The following is a 23,137-nucleotide window of genomic DNA, read 5'->3' on the forward strand; positions in this document are numbered from 1 at the left end:
TAAGAGGCCACCATTATGTGGCCAACCTCTAAGTAATCATTTTGTCTTGGAAACTGTACAACCCACATATATATTGTTAAAGCACTTTTGTTAATCAGTCACAAGATTTCATGTGTCAGCAAGAACTTCCTCTTTGTGTGCATATTTTTTGAGATATTTGCAGAAATATGAAATCATATACTTGACTGGATAATTTACAATATAAATAACATGGAATATCTCTCAAGAGGAGTGACAGACTGCACATGTCAATGACAGTTTTCTTCAAAGACATCCAATGTTTCACTTGATGCCATGCAATAGTTTGCAAGTCACTTAGTTTTTAAGGTATAAGTACATATAGAAATATTGCAGGATTTTCCTCAAACAGACCAACAACTGGTGTATCAAACTGAATGCAATGCAAAGAAATGCATCATCATTCCCTTCTGCACAAACAATGTCCCTTCACACTAGCAAATCAATAACAATACCCTAAGTACCCATGAAGTAGTAAGGGACAGATGCTTGATTTCCACGTAGCTCACTTGATTAGTAAAGGCATTGCCTCAACAGCAAAATAAGTTATAACCCCCCTGTACTCGGCATTTATCTGGCCCATAATTGAGTATAACACCCCATTTGCTATGCACTGTACTAAGCACCTACAGCAATTAGACAGACCTCAGAGGTTTCTAACAAAGAAGACTAAGGGGCTCCAGCATGTGCCTTACACAAACTGACTAAAATCCCTGTCACTATACCCTGCATCGTATAGACTTCTTAGTGCAGACTTATGCCTGGCCTACAGAGCAACCCAAGACTTAAAACTAATGAACTTACAGCACATCCACAAATCAAATGGGTCTAGGGCTACTCATTCCAGGGACTTAAATATGGCCTGAGACTTAAATAGGACATGCTGGATGGATAGATTTATTTTCTAGCGACTGCCACATCTTTGGAACAGGTTACCAATTAATGTGAAACACAGCACCTATAGGACACTGTTCAAGAGGAACCTGGATGAGTGGATGGGGCACCATAAATTCTTACTGGGGATAGCACCCACAGCCCTCCTGGACATGGGCAGTCATCATTAAATGCAATCTTGGGTACGAACTAATACCTCTATGGCATTACACTGAGTTGAAATGGTTAGGCTTAAAATAACCTCTGGGTTGATAGCCTAGTAATCTCCCATGACCCCATGATCCTATAAATGGACACTGACAATAGATTTTCATGTTTCCATAACAGCATTTCACACTATACCCCTTAACAGCATGTGGGTCTATTAGTTATGAAACTATGAACATAAGTATGAAATTATAAATAATAATTGGCAAACATGTAATAATATATGATGTTTTGCAGTAGAGAGTTTAATAAACTTAGTGTCATTTCATTAATTTTTCCTTGCCCTTTGTAATACTGTCTCTTAGCTAGCAAGTCACTTAGTTAAAGAAGCCAGACTCACAAAGGGTTTGGACACCATAAGAAGCTATGGATGTTAACTGTAAGTATACAAAAAGGCATCATAAGCTTGAATGAGTTAATAGGTATAATAAAGGCAAATGGAAGACACTTTGGTCTATATCTTCCTTAACTGCCCAGTCCAAGAGGCTTTTGGAATGAGACATAGTCTACGCTGAAGCTATTCCTGAAATATGAAACTACACTCACAGTTTTTACACACATTACTAAGTGCTTAGGTTGATCTTGACAAAATTGCCAAACTAATCAGTCATTTTCTCACAGTGACTAGGATGGGGTTTATCTGCTATTGCAAAACAGCAATTCTCCCAGTCTGCCAAGACAGGTATCGTAAGGTCCACTAAAGATCAAGTCACCAAATCACATTCAGTGAATACTGAAAGACCAAACAGGCAACTTAATAAATTATTTATAACTTACCCCAAAGCTTGGTAACCACTATTAGTTAAATTATTTGGGGGAACAGCCCTCTACATGGTGGGTAAGTGGGGTTGTCACCATTCCCATGCAGAAAAGTCTTTCAGATTTGATTAAATGGGTTTCACTGCGTTAGTCTTTGAATGACTGTTCTACATCCATTGCCAGTGGATGCACAAGTAGGAGGATCACTGTGGCTGGTAAAAACATGACATATTCTATGAATAATAAGCTTTATCCATGCAAAAAGGGTTCAAGTTTAGCTGCATTTGTGAAGCATGGGTTACAGAACTACAAACCTAGATAAGGAGACTTGATGCCAGCTCATCATCTTCTGGAATATTCTGACTTTCCTTTATCCCCTTCTTTCCTTTAGATTGAGTAACATAATGCACTTTAATGGTGACAGCTAGCATTGGTATTCTGTTCTTATTACAATCCTAAGCTATCAATGTTTAATATACTACCCAAAAGTATATAGTGTTATTTAGGTTTTCTCAGCTATAGGTGGAGTATCTCAGCATTATCTTATCGAGGCAAAAATATTCAGTGATACATTTTTGGAAACTAAACTACCAAGGCTAGCCTGACAGTATTTAATTTTTTAAATATGTTACCTTTACCATTCCATGTGTTAACTTTAGATGTAGAGAGATGATCATCTGTAGATATTAAATGACATTTATTAGCTCTTACTGTACAATGTGCATCACTTAGTTCAATTTAATTTCCCTTTACTTTCGTTCATATGTTAATTTGTTGCATCTATGTGGCCCTTTACTTTTGTTCATGTATGTTAATTTGTTGCATCGACGTGGCCCTTTACTTTTGTTCATGTATGTTAATTTGTTGCATCGATGTGGCCCCTCACTTTTGTTCATATATGTTAATTTGTTGCATCGATGTGGCCCTTTTGTACCTACTAGTCTCCTTGCTCTCCTTTCCCCATTCCCTGTTTTGTGGATTAAACTACCATTTTTTTGTACTGTTGTGTACCTGATTATCCATCTAATGCAATTCAGGGTCATGACAGAGTTACCTCTCATGGCATTCAGTAGCCACAAGGTAGAGGAACTTATTTGGATAGGGTTCAAGCCTATCACAGAATGTGAATGCATGCCTATGTGCAGTAAAGACAATTGCCAATTCACCTACAACATGTCTTGTGGTGGGAAATTGGAGCAACTTGCAAAAACATTGCAGAACATGCAGAGAAAAAACACCTTTTACCCAAGAACCAAACTGGAGATCAAAGCAATGTGAGGCAGCGACAATAACCACTGTAACACTCTGTCAATAAAAATTAGATATCTTTTCTTGTACTCAATCTCTCTCTCCCTCTATCTAAAAACACCCGCTTTGCACAGATACAAATAGAATAAAAAAAGCAGTCACGTTACCTTTAAATTAAAAAAATAAGTCATTTCATGGAGGAAAAATTGCTAAAACACAGCTTCACTTTGGGGGGCAGCCAGTTAAAGAAGCTGTGCACTTATCCATGCCACTAGAAACTAGGCTTTATTTCCACATGCTGGGAAACTAGAGTGCCAGCTAGGACTCCATCCCCAGGAGGGGAAGATGTGACCAGATGGGATGTTGACCTGTGCTGAGACCTAGTGACTAGTGCACCAGACACTTGGGAACTGACATATCATATGTGTTCCAGAATGTTTGAGCATCAGTCATGTTGCAATCACACCTCTCAACTGTCCAGAATTTGGCGGACTGTCCCGATTTTTGTCTCATATTTTTGGTCTGTTAATCATAAAAATTTGTGCTTTTCTGGCAAACCACAGAGGAAAGAAGTCACTAAGTGTCACTAAATAGCAACATACATTTGAGTTTCAGACTTCATATCCTTCAGAATAATTAATGCCATCACAAATCCAGCTATTCTAGCAACTTTCTAGGTTTATAAAGGCAATATTTAAAATCTGTCCCTATTTTTTGGGTCTTTGTACCCAATTATTTTAGGCTTTGTCCAGATTACTTGAGCTAACAAGGTTGATACCTTTTGAAGAAACTGATTGATCTGGGTTCTAAACAAGGCTGCCACCACACAATCCCTTGAAATTTTCCTGGCAGTTGGTATAGAGGATAAGGGGCTGTTAACCTGGTGTTTCCAGTGGTCCAGGGTTTGATTCCCTCACCCTCCATTGCTTGAATGTGCAACTCTGAACAAGTCACTTACTTAGGCAGTGTTCCCAGGCTCAGTCTGAAAAGGTCCATGAAGATCAGTGTTCTACCTTGGTAAACAAATAAAATAAATGGTGGTGCAGTGGTAGCGTTGTTGCCTCACAGCAAGAGGTTCTCCTGTTCGATTCTCAGTTGGAGTGCCTTCTGTGTGAAGTCTGCATGTCCTCCCCATGGTCGAGTGGCGTTCGAAAGACATGCGTAAATGGGCGTGCCTTTGCTGAAGGTTAGGCATTGGGCTGGCAACGCAGCACCATAAAAATCTACTGCCAATCATTAGCGGACCGGAGTTCCACTGTGGTGACCCCTAACTGGGAAAAGCCAAAAAACAAAAGTTAGAGATAATTTGTCATGGCATAAGTGAAAGAAAGAAGAAAGCTCATCTTAATGAAGTGAGAGGTAAGGGTGCCTCTGTCTTTTGCTCTCTGTTAGTGCAATGGACCAGGAAAACATAACAAAAATGCATAGGGCTTCAGGTCTGGCCTCATTCTATGTCTTACTAGTAATACAAGAATCTTCTCAAGGTAAACTGCAAAAAAAAAAAAAAAAAAGAACAGATAAGATGTTTTGTGGGCATTGCTTTCTCTTCTAAGAAAAAAAAAACTTCACGAAAAATGAAAAATGCTTTGTTTGATTTGGAAATATATTAAGAAATACTTCAAAGAATGATGCATTCTGCAACAGAGTAGGAAAGATATGGCTTATGTTTACTTAAACACTTTTATAGAAGAAATACATTTACTGAAGCTGGGTGCCCATTTATCAGAGGGTGACATACTTTATTTACAAGCACAGAACTGGCTCAGATACTAGTTAATTTCCCAGAAAGTATTTATTTAAAAATCAAGACATGGAGGTCCATGTAAGCTATAAACTCTGGCAACAGTGATGCATAAACTTGCAGTCAACAGTTAAATGCATATGCTTCATAAACAGCTGCAGCACATCTGAAAAATACATCAATTTTAACTCAGGAGGACATATGGGATCCAGCTGCTTGGTACGAATTTGGGGTAGCGAAATGCTATAATACAAACATAATGAAGTAAAGACTGTGTGTCACTAAGATTACAAGAAATACATTCAAGAATAGAACATGTTTTCTACTGTTTAGGTCAGTATACTGCTACTGTGTAGGTGTCCTTCCTGATTCTCAATAAAAGTCAGGGGGCAATGCTGAAATAATTCAGTATCCAAAATCGTACAACAAAAAACTGCGTAAACATATATTCCACTATGATGGCATGTTAATGTCTGCAAACGCAGATTCTAAGCATGTCTCAAGCATTTCTGCTCTTTCAGTTCTATTTTTTTATTTATTCATTCACGAATTACTTGCTTAATAATGTGGTGAAGGCAGTGTCCATCATGTCATTAAGTGAGTTCTTATGCAGAATAGGGCACCGACCCATTAAATAACATACACAGAAACACATACATTACAAACATACATTCATACACACACACACACGCATGCATACTCGAGGGTGTACAACCATTCCTGTGGCATGCACACCTACTGACAATTTAGAGGAAAAACAATTCAACTATGGCCCATTTTTGTATGTGGACCAAAGCTGGAGCAACTAGTAAAAACCCACAAAGACACAAGGAGGACATATAAACACTCTACATTTATATGCAGTGCATGTGTTTTGTGTTACTGATATTACGGAATAATGATTTGCTGCCAAAACACTGCCCAGATCAAAAGCATGTCAGACATAAGGACATATAGTCTACTCAGTGGCGATCTCTGCTTAACATATAAGGCCATGTCAAACCCTGAGCTGTTGGACATGCTCCACTTAAAGAAATCCCAATCCCTCAGAGCCACCTGCTCCAGGGATATAAACCTTGTCATCACAATGAACAAAAACATGCTGGAGGTTTAGGTTCCTGATCCAGAGACTGCCCATACAAGTCAAGAAGAGCACCTCCTTGGCCCTCTTCATAAAGAAACTTGATGACTGGATGGGAGATAGGAAATTCACCCCAGGGATCACGTCAGTCACCCTGCTAGACAGGGGTCCAGAGAAGCAAATATTGTGGTAAGAAATATCCCCACAGCCTGCAATCTACAATCAAATCTAAATTCTACAGTCTACAATCCCCACAGTCTACAATCAAACTGGAAGTAAATAAAATAAATATTGTGAGAAGAAATATCCAGGGAATTGTTATGACTGGGCTTGTATAGGCCCTAGGGCCAATAGCCTAGTACCAACCTATGAACCTATAAGTACTAATGACTTCAAAACACTGAGAATCAAATGCTTATGGTTAAAAGCAGAGCCATTAAAAGTACACTGCAAGGAAGTGTTTCAGTTTCAAAGTGAAGAACTACCGTTCAGGTAAAAAATGAACAATGCAATTTAATAACAGCACAGTTAATGGATTTGCTGTCTTCTCACTGATGTATAATTATGAATTAAGAATATATGAGTAAGAGTGGGGGTGGGGGTAAAATGCTTTTCATCATATTTTACTGTATGTTTCTGTTTGCTGGCATTCTCTTTTGTTTTGATCATGGAGTGTAGTCAAACCACTGCAAATTTATCACACAGTGTATCTACGGTAGGTTTTCTGGTGCCCATGGTTTTGTCCATGATAGAAATCTAGAGAAGAGACTATTGTGACAACTTAGACAACATTCATGCTTCCTGACAACTACCTGTAAATATCACTTGCAAACTTAACTGAGGAACAGTCAAAGAGATATAACATGAGACATTCACTACCCCATGTACGGAGTTAATAACCTTACTTAGATAAAAAATACTCAACATAGCTCCATGCAGCTATTGATTAACTGGTATATTTGCAGGATGTGCAGTAAGAGAATTTGGTGGATTTTGTCAGGATCAGGACCACAGATGGGGAACAGGTTTAACTTTCATAGTACTGGTCCAAGATGCTGGCCACAAAGCCACATTGATAAAAAAAATGTAATTTACTGTAGCACTATATTACAAGGGGAAGAAATCTCCCTGAACTTTTCAATACCAAAAGCAAGCAATGAAATTTTAACAGTATCATGTATATTTAAGTTTTTTTAGTCTGTTGATAAGATACTAAATATGACAATGTAAAGGAATGTGCATATGGATATGACATGCAGTAACTGAATAAATATTGGGTTTCCCTGTTTCTGTGGCAGTGTGAAAACAACAGAAATTCCCTTGGGTTACAAACATTTGCAGGAAAAACACCTCAGAATTTCTATTCAGACTTCACTATGCGTCATTTGCTTTCTTTAACCTGACTACTGGTAGCGGACTACTAATTTTAAAACAGCTTTTCAAGACAGAACAGGCAGATCTCGCAAATGGGTATTTGATATAAAATATGCGGTTACAGCCTTACTGCAGCAAAGGACTTAAGCAAATCTCAGTTTCCCTTTGGTTTTCATTTAATTAACACCAATGTGTATTTCATTTTGGTAACTGTTCAAAAAGCATGGTAAGAATTCAAGGCTTAAACATGTGAAACAGAACACGAAACATCGCATTTCAATACATTTAACCCCATTCTTTGTGTATTAGGGACCTGTGCACTTACCAGGGTGTCTTCACAACCATCATATGAGAATTCAAGCATTATAATGAGAAATATAGAGTCCCACAGAATACAGACTCCATGGAAAAAAATTCAGATTCCATGAAAAGATGATAGTCCCTCTTTCTTTATCCAGAGATCCCATCACTCTCTTCACAAATGCAGGAATAAAAGGATCAAGATAGAATGATAAGTGACCAACAAGCACAAAGGGTACCTACCTACCTGCCACCTAACAAGGTCCACAAAGCTTACATTAATATAGGCCTGCTTCTTTATGGCTCCTCTAACACTAAAGGAGGAAGGCTAGAGATGCAAAGATTTGTTTCAGGTTTTCTTTATTATCAAAAGCCACAAATAATCTATTCAACTATCCAGCAAATGTTAAAATAGGTACATTTGTTGCATGAACATAGGTTGCATTTACATTGTAAGTACCACTTTCAACATTCGGTGTTTTGTGATGCAAATGCATCAGAGACTTGAACTTAAAATTCTGAAGTTTTTATCGGTTTACTTGTCAGAAAATGATACAGTCCTGATGATGATGCAGGTGATATGAATTCAAACAGTGGCTTGGGCACCTGTGCAAGCTGGTATGGGGAAGTTGAAAAAGAGGAATAAAAAGGCCTTGGTTGTTCACCTTTTCCAGGATTTGGATGTGGGGACCTTCTGGGGGGCCTGCAGCTGATTTTACAAGCACCAGTAATGATACTAGTGCCATGATAACAGCTTAAATGGTTAGGTAAAGAGGGGAACCCATTTAGACAGGTGGGAGTGTTTCTCCCTCAGTGCACTATTGCATGTTCACGTAATTGATGTTGGCCTATCACATCAGGGCAGAAAAAGCTTGATAGGGGTATGGTAGGCCCAACATGTCTATTGCTTTTATCTTTGGTTCCAAGTCTATATATATATATATATATATATATATATATATATATATATATATATATATATCTATATATATCTATATATATATCTATATATATATATATATATATATCTATATATATATATATATATATATATATATATATATGTCTATATATATATATATGTCTATATATATATATATATATATGTATATATGTCTATATATATATATGTATATATATGTATATGTCTGTATATATATATATATATATATATATATATATATATATATATATATATATATATATATATATATATATATATATATATATATATATATATATATATATATATGTGTGTATATATTTGTGTGTGTGTGTATATATATATATATATATATATATATATATATATATATATATATATATATATATATATATATATATATATATATGTGTGTGTGTGTGTAGCCCATTGGGTATGAGTCTTTTCATCCTGACTGATGTGACCCACCAAGTGAAAGCACATGTCTGAGGTACCCCCATCATGTGGTGATCCTGTGGAGGAAAGAGATGTGGGGCTAGCTGGGGATATTAAAACATCAGTAGCTGGTCAAAAAATAAATAAATAGATTAATAAATACATAATTAAAGTTTTGCCCTACTACTTTTACATTATCATTGCAAATTTTGTACAATGATACATCCATAATGCACAATGTATCTAAGAAGACAATGAAGCAATTAGTCACTAAGCTGAGTTTCATAATATTATAACATCATTGTTTCAATTATTTTCTGTTAATACATTCCTTTAGGTGCTGCCATTTGAAAAACAAATGATATACCAATAGTGGTTCCCTATCATATAGTGCAGGGATCAGTTAAAATATGTATTGTGTTTGCAGAATCCTTTGTCTTCTTACCTGGTGCACAGCAGTTAGACCATCTTCATTGCAAAGGTCTGGATTTATTTTATTCCTCAGTAAAAAACGCACTGAAAGAGGAAAAAGAACGGGCTTAGAAGATCCTTTCCAATTCCCTATCTGCAATGCAGATTAGTCTTCTGCGTAATGAAAAATTAATATGCTAGAGGAAAAAATGAAGATGAGCTGGAGAAATGAAACATAAAATCATGAATATAAGCAAGCATGCAATGTTAAGGTTGATGCATAAAACGATATCATTTTTTTAAGTGTTGAAGGATATAATGCTCAGATTTCAAACTCAGTCAGGGTTTTTCAATATTTAAGATAATGCTGAAATGCATACATACACACTATAATCATGTAGGTATGTACACACAGACATTCAAACCAACATACAGAGAGATGCAGATACAAACATATGCACACATGCACAAACACACTCATCATATAAAATGTAACATTTTTACTCCCACTGTATTAAATATTTTCTCTCACAGTTCCCAGATCCCTAGCCACTAAAATAGTCTGATTATCTGTATGTGATACAGGAGGCTTCACTATGTCTTAACCATGACAAAAAACAGACAGGAGGACAAGAAATATGAACAATAACATGAAATACCTTTTTAGTGAACCAGAGAAGGAGAAAAAAAAAATCTTACACTGAAAAATCAGCAGTATGTAGGAATAAACAGAGCTACATCCTACAGCAATAAATGCGCTTACACACTAGAGCTACATTGTACAGCAGTAAATATATTTACACACTAGAGCTACATCCTACAGCAGTAAATATGTTTACATCCTACAGCAGGTAGTATGTTTACACACTAGAGCTACATCCTACAGCAGTGGGCAGCCACGGTGGTGCAGCGGTTAGCTTTGCCACCTCACAGCAAGAGGTTCTCCGGTTCAATCCTTGGTTGGGGTGCCTTCTGTGCAGAGTCTGCATATCCTCCCTTTGATCACGTGGGCTTCCTCCCACATCCCAAAGACATGCTGTAGGTAGATTGGACACTCTAAATTGGTCCTAAGTGTGACTGTGTGTGTGCCTTCTGTGGAAGGTTGGGTGCCAGGCTGGCAACTCGACACTGTAAAACTCCACTGCCAATCATGAGCGGACAGGTGATCTGCTGTGGTGACCCCTAACTGGGAAAAGCCGAAAGAAGAAGAAGCTACATCCTACAGCAGTAAATATGTTTACACACTAGAGTTGCATCCTACAGCAATACATAAGTTTACACACTAGAGCTAGATCTACAGCAATAAATGCACTTACACACTAGAGCTACATATCCCACAGCAATAAATATATTTACAAACTAGAACTACATCCTACAGCAATTAATACGCTTACATACCAGAGCTACATCCCACAGCAATAAATATGTTTACAGACTAGAACTACATTCTACAGCAATAAATATATTTACATACTACTAAAATCAAAAATGCTGCACTTCAATTTAGTTACAAGTGCATGTAAAAGTAATCTACAAATACAATAACAAAGTGAAGAATTATGAAAAGAGACAAAGTGAAGAGTTAAAGTTTAGTATAGTGTTTATTAAACTAACTACTGTAAAACAAAAATAAGTTACACATAATACAGTAAATAGAATAAGAATCATGCATTAAAATACAGATAAAGTTTAAAATTGTCAAATAAAATGGATACATGACTGACTAAATTAAATAAATAACTTAAAATTAACACAGACCAAACAGACAATAACCATAATCTCATCAGAAATTAAACTAAAACTGTACTAAATGTGACAGTAAATCAATCAAAACAGAAAAGGCTACAGAAGAGGTTCAGTGATTTGCAGTGATGAAGTAATATTTTATTTGACAGAATGTCACGAAGAAATGTTCTAAGTGACCAAAACATCAAGTCCAGAAAATGACCGCTAATACTCACCAAATGAAAAAAGCTGGACAGTACATATGATTGCAATGGACTGGACATAGTGATTAGAAGTGGTGCCAGACCCATGTGCCAGTTTTCTTTTGCAGATCTTAATCACCAGTTGTCAGGCTCTGTCATTGCCTCCATTGCCTGGACACATGTGCCAGTTTTCTTTTGCAGATCTTAATCACCAGTTGTCAGGCTCGGTCATTGCCTCCATTGCATTTGCTGGTCTCCAGGATAACAAGAATCAGTAATGGCATTGCTGCTGGCCACTGGGCTTGGACAATGTACTGGGGGAAGGGACAGTCTGGTGCTGCTGACAGACTGGATGGCATTGCTGCTGGCCACTGGGCTTGGACAATGTACTGGGGGAAGGGGACAGTCTGGTGCTGCTGACAGACTGGATGGCATTGCTGCTGGCCACTGGGCTTGGACAATGTACTGGGGGAAGGGACAGTCTGGTGCTGCTGACAGACTGGATGACATTGCTGCTGGCCACTGGGCTTGGACAATGTACTGGGGGAGGGGACAGTCTGGTGCTGCTGACAGACTGGATGACATTGCTGCTGGCCACTGGGCTTGGACAATGTACTGGGGGAGGGGACAGTCTGGTGCTGCTGACAGACTGCTTGGGTTTACTTTCTTGAGTGTAAAAGCAGAGGGTTTCTGTAAAAGTTTTTGTTTTTCTTTAACTTTACGAGACCTTGTCTTTCTTTTTAGTTCTCAACTTCGGGTTAAGGGATCACCTGTTGATCTAGTTTTGGCGGTAAAAACTGCAATAGGGACATTCAAAATGGTTCTTAATGAAGAGCACCAGACAAAAAATAACAGGTGAAGCTTTGAATTTTTAAATGCTAGCTTTTGGCCACTTTTAGACAAACAACTCATTTGTTATTTTAAAACTGCAAATGAAGTCACAGCATGTGCTATGAAGAGGTGTGACCATATTCTAAAAAACAAAAATGTGGTGGCATTATGCATACTTCAGAACATATAGATACAGACAATTTGTTTCATTTGATAAAGGCCTATAGTTTCCTTTCTCATTATTATGTCAAAATGGGACTGCTTGATGTGATAACTTTCAGTTCTTTATCTATCTGGAAATTCTGAATGGATTGCTTACACAAAAGGGGGAAAACATTACATTTCTTAAAAGTGATTAAATATGTATATTAAGAGTTAAGCTAACATTTCAAAAAGGATACGAAGTGCATTTTGCAAGTGAAATTTAAATTATTTGCCTGTCCTGGTTAAGCGTAGGTCTACAGTCAGAACTTCTGCCCAGATGACCCAAGTACGAATACTAGATTGGGCACTTGACGACACAGACAAGGAGGATGGGAGTGCCCCATCCGGGTAGATGGAAGAGGGATACTTAATGGGACGCACTGTTGCATTGACAGTGCTGGTGTTACCAGCATGCACTAGGAATGGGTGCTAAAGAAAAAATAGAAAAAAAACTCCCGGGCAGCAGTATGTTGCTGAATCATGTTTATCAGTCTCCTCACCAGTCCTGAATATGGGTCAGAGAGTATAGGGGAGTAACTGGAGGTTCAGTACACCCGGCAGACGAGGCAGCTGCAGGTAGTGATAAATGTCCACAAAAAATGAAATTTTAACTATTTCAAAATTAGATGCAAGGCAGAGAATGAATTCTGGAGAGGATGGTAGTCTATCAAAAGATGCAAACACACACACACACACACACACACACACACACACACACACACACACACACACACACACACACACACACACACACACCATGTACACCTATGGACAATTCAGAGGATTTCTACTTCATTTACAGCTTGACTTTGGATGTGGAAGGGTCTGCACTGCCTAAAAATGCATATGCAGACACAGAGAGGAAAGCAGAATCCAAAATGAAAGGCATTGTAGCTAGGAATTGAACTGGGGGAATCAGGTGTTGTGAGACAACCTTGTATTTTACCAACCACACACCAACACCATGTCATAGGATCATAGGCGGTTACTAAGCTATCGAACCGGAGGTCATTTCAAGCCTAGCTGTTTCTTCCCAATGTAATACCATAGATACTCTAGTCAACACACAGGAGCATATTTATTAATGACTGCCCATGTCCAGGATGATTGTGGGTGCTATCTCTGGTAAGAAGTTATGGTGTCCCATCCACTCGTCCAGGTTCCTTTTGAACAGTATCATAGAGGTGCTCTGATTCACATGAATTGACAGACTATTCCAAAGATGCAGCAGTTGCTGGGCGACAAATCTGTCCCTCCAGCATGTCCTATTCAAGTTGCAGGCTGTATGTAGGTCCCTGGGATGGATAGCTCTAGTCTCATTTGATTTACTGATGTACAGCAAATTCATTAGGTTTGGGATGAAGATTGCATAAGTCTCCCCAAGAAGTCTATATGATACTGAGTATAGTGACAGGGACTTTAGTCTGTCTGTGTAAGGCACATGCTGGAGTTTCTTGATCTTCTCAGTTAGAAACCTCTGAGTTGTCTCCAATTGCAGCAGATGCTTTGTATGGTATGTGAAAATAGATAGGTGAAGGCTGCCAGCCTAGCCAGAGAGAATTCTGTAGATAATTCTGTCATTTGTAAATATTAATATAAGCCACAGGCGTGTTCTCTTAAATGGGGAAAATGTTGGTAAATGTTAAATTTCAGAAATGTAACAACAGTCCACTCTGCTGTAAGAAAGCTAAGTCAAGCATTTTATGACTGTCTTTGATCTATAAAGTCGGCTCCAATATGTCTGGATGAAGGAATTCTGCCTATTGTTTTAAGGCCAGAGTTAATGGCTAGAATTTGCATGCAAAAATGTCCGTTATTGCTCTGGATTCTGACCAGGTGTAAAGAATGTAAATGTAGTTTCTGTTAGCCTGGGAACACCAGAGAAGTGTGAAGAATGATGTCATGTGAAGCAGCTCTGTGTTATCAATTTAAAGAGAGAGAATCAGAGAGATCAGAACATTTTGTCTTGAGAACATTCAACTCACCACTCTGCCTGTTTCTATATGTAGGTTCTTTAGAACTGTGTTTTCTCTTAGAAATAGCTAGGAAATAGGAAGATTAGACTACTTTGTTTTTCTGTGATGTCAGAACTTTTCTACGGTATTATTTTAAATATTTCTCTGTGATCTCTGAACTCTTGACTAGCACTGTGTAGTAAGAAGTATTGTCTTGTGTTTTTATTTATTATTAAATATTAAACCTTTCAACTGTGGCTGTTTTGTGTAGAGATAATTTAAGTTCTAAGAGTGCATTGCATGTATATAGTGAGACTGTACCAAGTCACTCCAAATAAGTCTTGACTGTTAGGTTGCACTTACCATTTGGATAATAATATTGCACAGTAATAATTGGACACCCTTTTAAGGGCCTTTGAGTAGCTGATAAATATTAGCTGTGTGGTGGCAGTGATTTCTACCTTATAGTCTGGGTAAAAGAGGCACAGCTGGAGAACCTGTGCCAGCCTTCCCCAGAAGTTTCTGTGTGGTTATATAAACTCATCTCAAAGTGTGTGTGTGCGTCAGCTACTTGGGCAGGGACATGAAGCACTGGTTGAACAGAGAGGGTGCTGGAGGTTTTAGCTTGCCCAGCTGGCTAAGATCTAGACCCTATAGCTGTGCCAGTGGGGAGCCTTATTGGGGACCTGGAGAGAAAGGGAGAAACCAGTCCCAGACTGACTGTGATCTCTGTGTGCACTTAAGGGAAATTGTACTTAGTACTGTGTGTGTATTTATTATCCTTTCCCCATATGGAGGCCCCTCACTGGAGTTAGTGGTGAGGATTAAGGCTCCTTGATTGTTGGGCCAGGGCACAGGCATCACATGGTACACCCTGAAAGGGGCATTATACTTAATTATAGGGCTGATTAGTGAGGAATATAGAGGGGTATAACCTCCTTTGTTCTCAAGGTGATGTCTTTGCTAATCAAGTGTGTTATGTAGAAAGCCTTCCTTACTACAGTAGACATATGATGGTCAAAGCTAAGGTCGCAGTCTACTTGTGATCTCAGATCTCTTACCACTTCGTAGGTACATAGGGTATTGCTGTTAATTTGATAGTGTGAAGGGACATTGTTTTTCCTGAAGGGAATGATGATGCATTTCTTGGCATTCGGTTACACAGTCTTACAACAGTGTTTATCTACACCTCTGTAGCATGCAGGTCATGCATGTAAGATACAACCTTTACACCTACAGCATCTTTACCGTTCCACCTTTTAGAAGAAGAAATTTGGATAAAGCCAACAATGACACAGGGATATCAGGGATAGAGTTTAGGTATTGCTCTTTTAGATCCATAAATTCATAGATTACTAGGCTAACGACGCAGGGTCTTTCTTAGCCTAGCCAGATTTTCCCAAATAATAATGATGATGATGTCTTGTATTTGAACAGGGCGTTGAGAGCCAGTAATTTATAAGCTACTTCTGTCCATATGGGACATGGCTGCCAGGCCCAGTGTAAATTTCCAATTTCTCATCCACTGGTTGAGGCTGCACTTAAGCTGGGTAAATGATGAATTCAGCTTCACATGGATGTTTAAGTCACAGACAAAATTCAGGTCCCTTAGAAAGTTGACAGAATTACAAGTTTTGTACTAACATGCATTTCCTGAAGGATTTGAAGTGTGAAACAGAAATATCTGATGTTATTTAAGGACTTGAATCTTCAATTATTTGTTAGAAAGCTACAAATTTTATAAGGAATGCAACAAAAATATGTGGCAAAAATCTGGACTGCTTTTAGAAATAATTGGTCCATATTGGAATTTTCACCGTGGCTGTGTGTGTAAATATCAGGAAAGTCTAACAGTCAGGAAAAAAAAATATTCTTTGGAACAATTTCCTGACTGCAAGGTACTGTGCAGAACTTTTTTGTTTTAAAGGACTGTATAAACACTGAATCAATTGCCAAGACCAGTAAGACACTGTGCTGTTTTCTTTTCTACCCTGTGTGGTGAAAACATAACTTTTACTACTGCAAGTAAAAGTTTGTCCCGCTTTATAGTCCTATCTGTATGTTAAAAAGAAGCAGAATTTTTCCTGTTATACTTACATAACGCAGTTTAATTTTTTTTGATATGCTGAAATGAAGCAGTTTAAGTTTCTGAACAACTCATAGGAAGTATGGGCTTGTTTCAAAATATGTTACAGCTTTTGATATTTATATGCTAAAAAGTACTGCGGTGGTTTGAAGTCCCAGAGACATTAGTAGAATTAGTGCAGGCTATGTACAAGGACTCAATGACTCAAGTACGAACAGTGCTCGGCTACACACAGGGGTTCCCAGTGGGAGTTGGTGTGCACCAGGGTTCAGCTCTGAGCCCATTGCTATTCATATTTGTGCTGGACTACACTAGCAAATAGGTTGGAGGGGACAGATCAACAAAGTTGCTGTATGTAGATGACATGGCATTGCAGGCAGACTCTGAGCAAAAACTTAAGCAAATGATAGGAGAATGGAATGCAAAACTGAAGGCACATGGGATGAAACTAAGTACAGATAAGGCAGTGATAATGGCAGAAAATTGGAAAAATCAAAAGAAGCTAAGAATTGAAATAGAAGAGAAGATAAAGGAACAAGTTAATAGATTCAAGTATTTGGGGGATCGTTGAGGAGAAGGGAAGTCTGAATGAAGAGGTCAAAGCAAGGATAAGAGGGGCTGTAACCAACTGGCATACATTGTCAGGTGTAGTCTATGACAGAAGAATGCCAAAGAAACTGAAAAGTAAGGTGTACAAAACAGTGGTGTGACCAGTACTACTGTATGGTACAGGAACTTAGGCAGTAAAGGCAAAGCAGATGAGGAAACAAGAAGTGATGGAGAAGATTTGGGACAGACAGGAAGAATAAGAGAAAATGAGAGAGCATCCAGCAAACAGGTGGATGGATTATGTGACAGAAGATCTGCGACAGTCAGGCATGAATGCTGAAGAAGGTAGGAGTGTAGCACTGAATCCAGAGAGATGGTGACAGTTAACATGACACTCCGACCTTATGTAGAAAATGGGCAAAACGGGGTTGATGATGATGGTGATGCTAAAAAGGCTAATTATTTTGACAAGAAATGATTACTTTTGAAAAAATAAGTTGCTGTAATAGTACTCTACCAAGTTAATGTTGTGAGGAGACGGTTGTAACCAGAAGAAAATCTATCATTTCAAATAGTGGTAATTGACTGTTTAATAAAGAGTCTGAAAGGATTAGCCAATGAGACCTTTGTAATCAGCTTTGTGGAGATGGATAAAAATACATAGTAGCAGACTCTCAAAATACCAAGGACCATTCAACCCAAGGGGACTCGCACAAAATGGTGGAATTCATTAACAGTTGTACATAACTTTTGTGATCATGAAATTATTGTTTATGCTGACATGTTAGGAACAAACATAATCTTTCTGGTGCTGCAAAACTCCTCCTTATCTTAACCTGCTTGTCATCAAACACAAAAACGAGGCAGGAAAATCTCTTTGCCTGCACCATCGCCAGAACCTGGAACTCACTCCCAAGCCACTTAGCTTCTACCACCACCACTACTTCTCAATTTAAAAAACTTCTCAAAACCCAATACATAACTAACTGGCATTGCACATGGTACTCCCCAGGTTAGGCCATATCACTCTACTGGTGCTAGGATTCTGCTAGGGATCAAATGGCTGCTCCCTATGTCCTGTTGCTAGACATCTGCTTAGTATCAAATGGTTGCTACCCAACTCAAAAACAACCATGGGTTGTATCCTTTATACTTATATTGATATTGGCTTTCTGCCCAAAAATCTGCTAACTGTTTTTCAAATATATTCACTCTTCACTTATGTGATATTGTTTTTGTACCTATATTTGTGCTTGGAGCCATCTGCACTCAGTTGTATTCCTTATATGTATCCTATATGTATTTTATTATTATTATGTTTCCTTAGTTGCTGCTGTTATTCTCTGTGGAATTGTATTATTTGCTTGGAGCTTTTCTCCCCGGGTCTCCGCTAAAAATGGACCTGCATCCAGCCAGACTTTCCCGGTTAACAAATGTAAAGTAAAAATAAAAAATAAAAATAAAATTGAAACTCATTTTTGACAGATAACTTAAAATGATGAATTCATGCCTTATATGGTACAAGATGATGCTAAAATAAAGGGTGCATTTGGAGGTACAATCGTTTAGTGAGACGAAGCATAATTCTGTATTAGAACCCCTGTAGTGAACTGAAAATGCTTCTGGCAACATTTCCATAACCTGAATGGACGTAATAGTAAGAAAAAAGGCTTTTTTGTGAAAAAGGAAAACTACAACAGCATAGCTACAGTTAAACATGTAAACGCAAACTACTAAAAAGTTTTTTTTCTTTTTTGCAAATCTATATACTGATGCTGTCTTCAGAAACTCTTAATTAAAGGCAAATCAAAATAGAACAACGTTTTTCAGCTAAAACAAACACTATGGATTAAATGGAAATCTATATTTATACAACTGCTTGGCATAAAAATGTATTTTAGCTAAACAACAGGATAATAATCGTGACAGGCTCAATTTTTGTCAGAAATACTTTCATTCTATTGTTTACTGTAATGTTTACGTGTCCTTTTATCACAGTAGTAAGGTGGTCCAAAGTGTGGACTTCATAAGTAACAGCTGTACTTTTGGGTAACTAAAGGCACTCAGATGTACTTTGCTCTGAGCAAGATATGGGAGGTGTGGGCTTATTTCAGAATATGGTGCAGCTTTTGGTATTTGTATACAGAAATGGCTAATTATTTTGAAAAATTACAGTCTTTGTAGCAGTTGCTGTTAAAGAGTAGCATTCTGAGCTGTGCTAAAGGTACCATGCATCTTAATTTTCATTTCACACAAAGCAAGTCACATTATGAATACATACCAGCAGTGTTCTACATATACAACTGTTGAACAAGCTATTAGGAAATAGAAGTGCAAAGCGCCAAACAGGTTGCAAAAGGGGGGGGGGTAGGGGTGGGACAGGGCAGAAATTAATGTACAAGACAAAAAGGCTACAGATGAGTAAACATTTTAGATAGTGATGTACAGGGAAAAGTCTTAGTTCCCAAAACGACAGACAAGTAGCTTACGCAATGGAAATCTCCTTTGTACTACTGAACTGGTAAAACAATTTCACTAACTTGCTCATAGATTTAGTAAATGGAAAGCATCTAACTATAGTTAGAATCTTAGATGTGATAAGACTAGTGGGTGTGATGTATCCCTTCAGCTCAGTTGTTGAGTTTTCACAGCTCTTTCATTTGCTTGGCTTTTCAAATTCATTGCATTTTATAGGTTTGATGGCACACGTGCATACCTCTCAATTGTACAGATTTTCACAGAATATCCAGATTTTTGCCTCATATTTTTGGTCTCTTTCTCATAAAATTGTGGTTTTCTGGTGAATCAGTGGCAAATCATTGAGGACTGAAGTCAGAAAATAATGACATAAATTTGAGTTTCAGACTTCATACCCTTCAGAAAATTTATGCTAATGCAAAATCTGTTATTCTATCAACTTTATAAGTTTGTAAGAGTGATATTTAAAAAAGTCCCTATTATTGGGCTTTTGTCCACCCATTATTTACGGCTTTCTCCAGATTTTTTTCTCTAAGAGGTCAAGAGGTATTCAGAAGTAAGATTCAGTACTCGTGGGGTGGAAGATGAAAAAGGAATTTTGAGTTTTAGGGATGATTATTCAATGCTCAACAAGACCACTAATTATTGAGATTCTGCACATTTACACCAACTTAACCCACGTTGTTTCACTTGAAGCACAATATGGTGTCAGCATTACTCAGTAAGTGAGTAATCTTACAAGATTCCAATTAAGTACTGCATTCTATCAGGTACTTCTGACAACAGTACCTATTCATTATTACTAACGATGCTAAGTACACTGACTGTGCTCAAGAAACTGTGATGCCAAATTAGGACAGTGGACAGCTGACTGGTAAAAGAACGGTCACCCAGTGTAACACAGAAGGTATATACATACTTAGACGCACTGATTTACATAACTACATACAGTACGATCTACTGTTTTCATGCTGAGATGTTGCTTGTTAATACATTTCTGAATCCTGTTAACATTTTCTACTGCACTCCTAAGAAGTGAATTACAGCTTTGTTCCTAAAAATCACTTCTTAAAAAAGTGAAATATATTGCTCCAGATAAGTGTATGCTGGTGGAGGGGGTACATAGGCCAATGTCATAGGAATGATTGCCATTCATCAGGAAAACATCTGTTTGTTTCACTGAACCGGGTTTCACAAACTTGACCCTAACATATCACTCTATAAAGCAAATGAGTATCTGACGTTTGCTTTTCATACCCAGCCTCCTATGTGATTGGGTGCAAGACACCCAGTGCAATCATACATAATCTGTAACAAATATTAACTCCTCTCATGTATTGCACATCTTTTTTCTCTTACATAAAAAGCAGACTGGTCCTGTAATATTTTTAGAGTACTATTGTTGTAGAGTGATGTGAAATCTCCAAGAGTAGGGCTTCCGTGATTTGTGGTTAACCTTTTGTGGAGTGGGGGAGGGGCACAGCAACTTGTTCTCTGTGCTGCCGGATACCTTTTCTCAGGTAGCAGCGACTGAACTGAATCACTTTGTACATAACCCGATTAAAACATCTCTGTCTCTTATTTGGTAGAGCACCAGCATTGTATTCCTGCTTCTCCACCGCCTTAGCAGACAATTTAAATGTTTTTGGCTGATGGAAATGGCAGATTTCTTATCCCTTTCCTTCAGTGCTGCCTTGTGTATGGCTATGCAGTTTATGTGACACACATGCGTGTATTTATTTTACTTCCTTTTGACAGGTTGTTTAGCACTATTCCATATGACTGAGATTGTGCATCAAAGTTCCTCTCTTCAAATCAGTCACAAAGTGCATCAGAGTAGATGTTGTCCTACAGACTGCAGTATCAGCTGCAGGAAGGTAAAATGTTCTGCAACAGTCCCATTGTGGTACACTGTCAGTGGAAGATGATGAAAACACTAAGCCAAGCAATACTCAAAAAAAAAATCATTTACTTCAGAAAGATAAATTAAAAAAGTTATCATTGGCATCAGAAAGGTGAGTTAACAGCCTGATACCCTAAACTTTGGCTTTTGAGATGGTTAGGACAAAAATGAGATCATGTTGTTTCTATACCTTTACATCTCATGGGTACATCTAAATGTAACAAGTGCAATTATTGCCAGTTTATAGACGAATCTAGGTTTTTTAGACATCCAGTTACTGGCTATTTGTGGAAATTAAAGGCCCCCGCTGACTGTCACACTAGACATGTTGTTTATCTAGCCCATTGTCAACACAATTTCCTTTTTATGTAGGAAAGACTAATAGGGGTTTGAAGGAAAGGATGAGGGACCACGTGTATTGCCTTAGGAAGAAGCATGATTTTAGTGGTCTGGCCAACCACGTTTTGTCTACTAGTCCTGAACATACTTTTGTTTTTCAAGTACTGCATGTTGTTAGTCCTAATTTATGCGGAGGTGATATAGTAACTCTCACTGAAGTGGTGGAGTTGGAGTGGATTTTGAGGCTGGGGGTGCATCTGGCCATGGGGTTAAATTACCACATTCCACTGAAGCCGTTGTTGAGAAACAAACAGCTCTAGTGAAGTTTTGTCCATTTACTTTTAGGATTGAGCATTCCTGAGCATTTATAGTCTCTTTTGTGAGATGTTTTTTCTTGTCCTGCATATTTATTGTTTAGATTTTACAATCATGTATTGTGTTCTTGTATTTAGTCTTTAGAAACTTTTTTATTTAGGGATATGTATTTTTAAATGTTGTGCTTGGGGAATGATCATGTATTCATGCTTTTTACATTGTTGTATCTTATTGGTGCAATGATTTTTTGGAGTGATGTCACATGTATAAGAGTTGCTATGTGAGTATTAATGCTTGTCTGATGAAGCAGTAAGGTAATACCGTGAAAGCACTTACGTATTTTTGTCTTTACATGTCTTGCATTAAAACTTTGGAATTTTTATACATCTGTTGGCTGTGGATGCCTGTTTGATTTCAGCATTACAGCAGTTTTCTGCCTGGTTTGTTGGGACTTTTCTATTTTATATATATATATATATATATATATATATATATATATATATATATATATATATATATATATATATATATATATATATATATATATATATATATATAAAGCGAGAAGTTGAAGAGAGAGAGAAGGAGGAAATTGGCACAGATACTGCATTTGCCTCTGCACATGTAGCCTGGAATTTGGCTGCAAAGTGTCCTTAGTGGACTGGTTAGCAAGTTAAAATAATCTCCATCTCTATGGCACAGTCAAGCCCATGTCTCACTAGCTGCTCACCTGATGAAGAAGCTGCCTGGGTACAGAAATGAAGATGATGATGTGAAGCTGGCTTCTTTCACTGGGAATAAGGTTATGGGACACAAGGCCAGAACTATGGATGTTGCATTAAAATACCTGCTGTAGACCGAAAACTGTCAGAGGTGCTTTGACTACAGAGGAACACTGTATTGTCGGATGCTTCTCTTAAAAACAGGCGGCATGACCCTACAATGCATCCAGTCCACCCTGCACCCTGGGATATTGTAGAAAACCTCTGTGAGGAACTGGTAGGATCTAGGAGTACAAATTACCAGGATGATGGCACCACTGAGTGCGTTGCAGAAATCTCGCCTTCTGAGGGAAGAAATGTCCAGCTGGGCTGGCAGAAGGATGCTTTGATGGTAACCATGGATTGAGAATCTGAAA

General features: G+C 37.9%; 1 protein-coding gene across 1 annotated transcript in view; it reads right to left on the reverse strand.

The window, feature by feature from the left end:
* PPP1R16B (protein phosphatase 1 regulatory subunit 16B) overlaps positions 1-23,137 on the reverse strand; it is a 711,559-nt gene that overhangs the window by 338,438 nt on the left and 349,984 nt on the right. Inside the window, exon 2 of the mRNA XM_044090460.1 lies at positions 9,446-9,516. Within this exon, the coding sequence (XP_043946395.1) occupies positions 9,446-9,516 (71 nt within the window). The remainder of the gene's footprint in view (positions 1-9,445; positions 9,517-23,137) is intronic.

This window comes from Protopterus annectens, chromosome 12.part0 (assembly GCF_019279795.1).
Source record: "Protopterus annectens isolate FY-2018-M chromosome 12.part0, PAN1.0, whole genome shotgun sequence".
Lineage (NCBI taxonomy): Eukaryota > Metazoa > Chordata > Ceratodontiformes > Protopteridae > Protopterus > Protopterus annectens.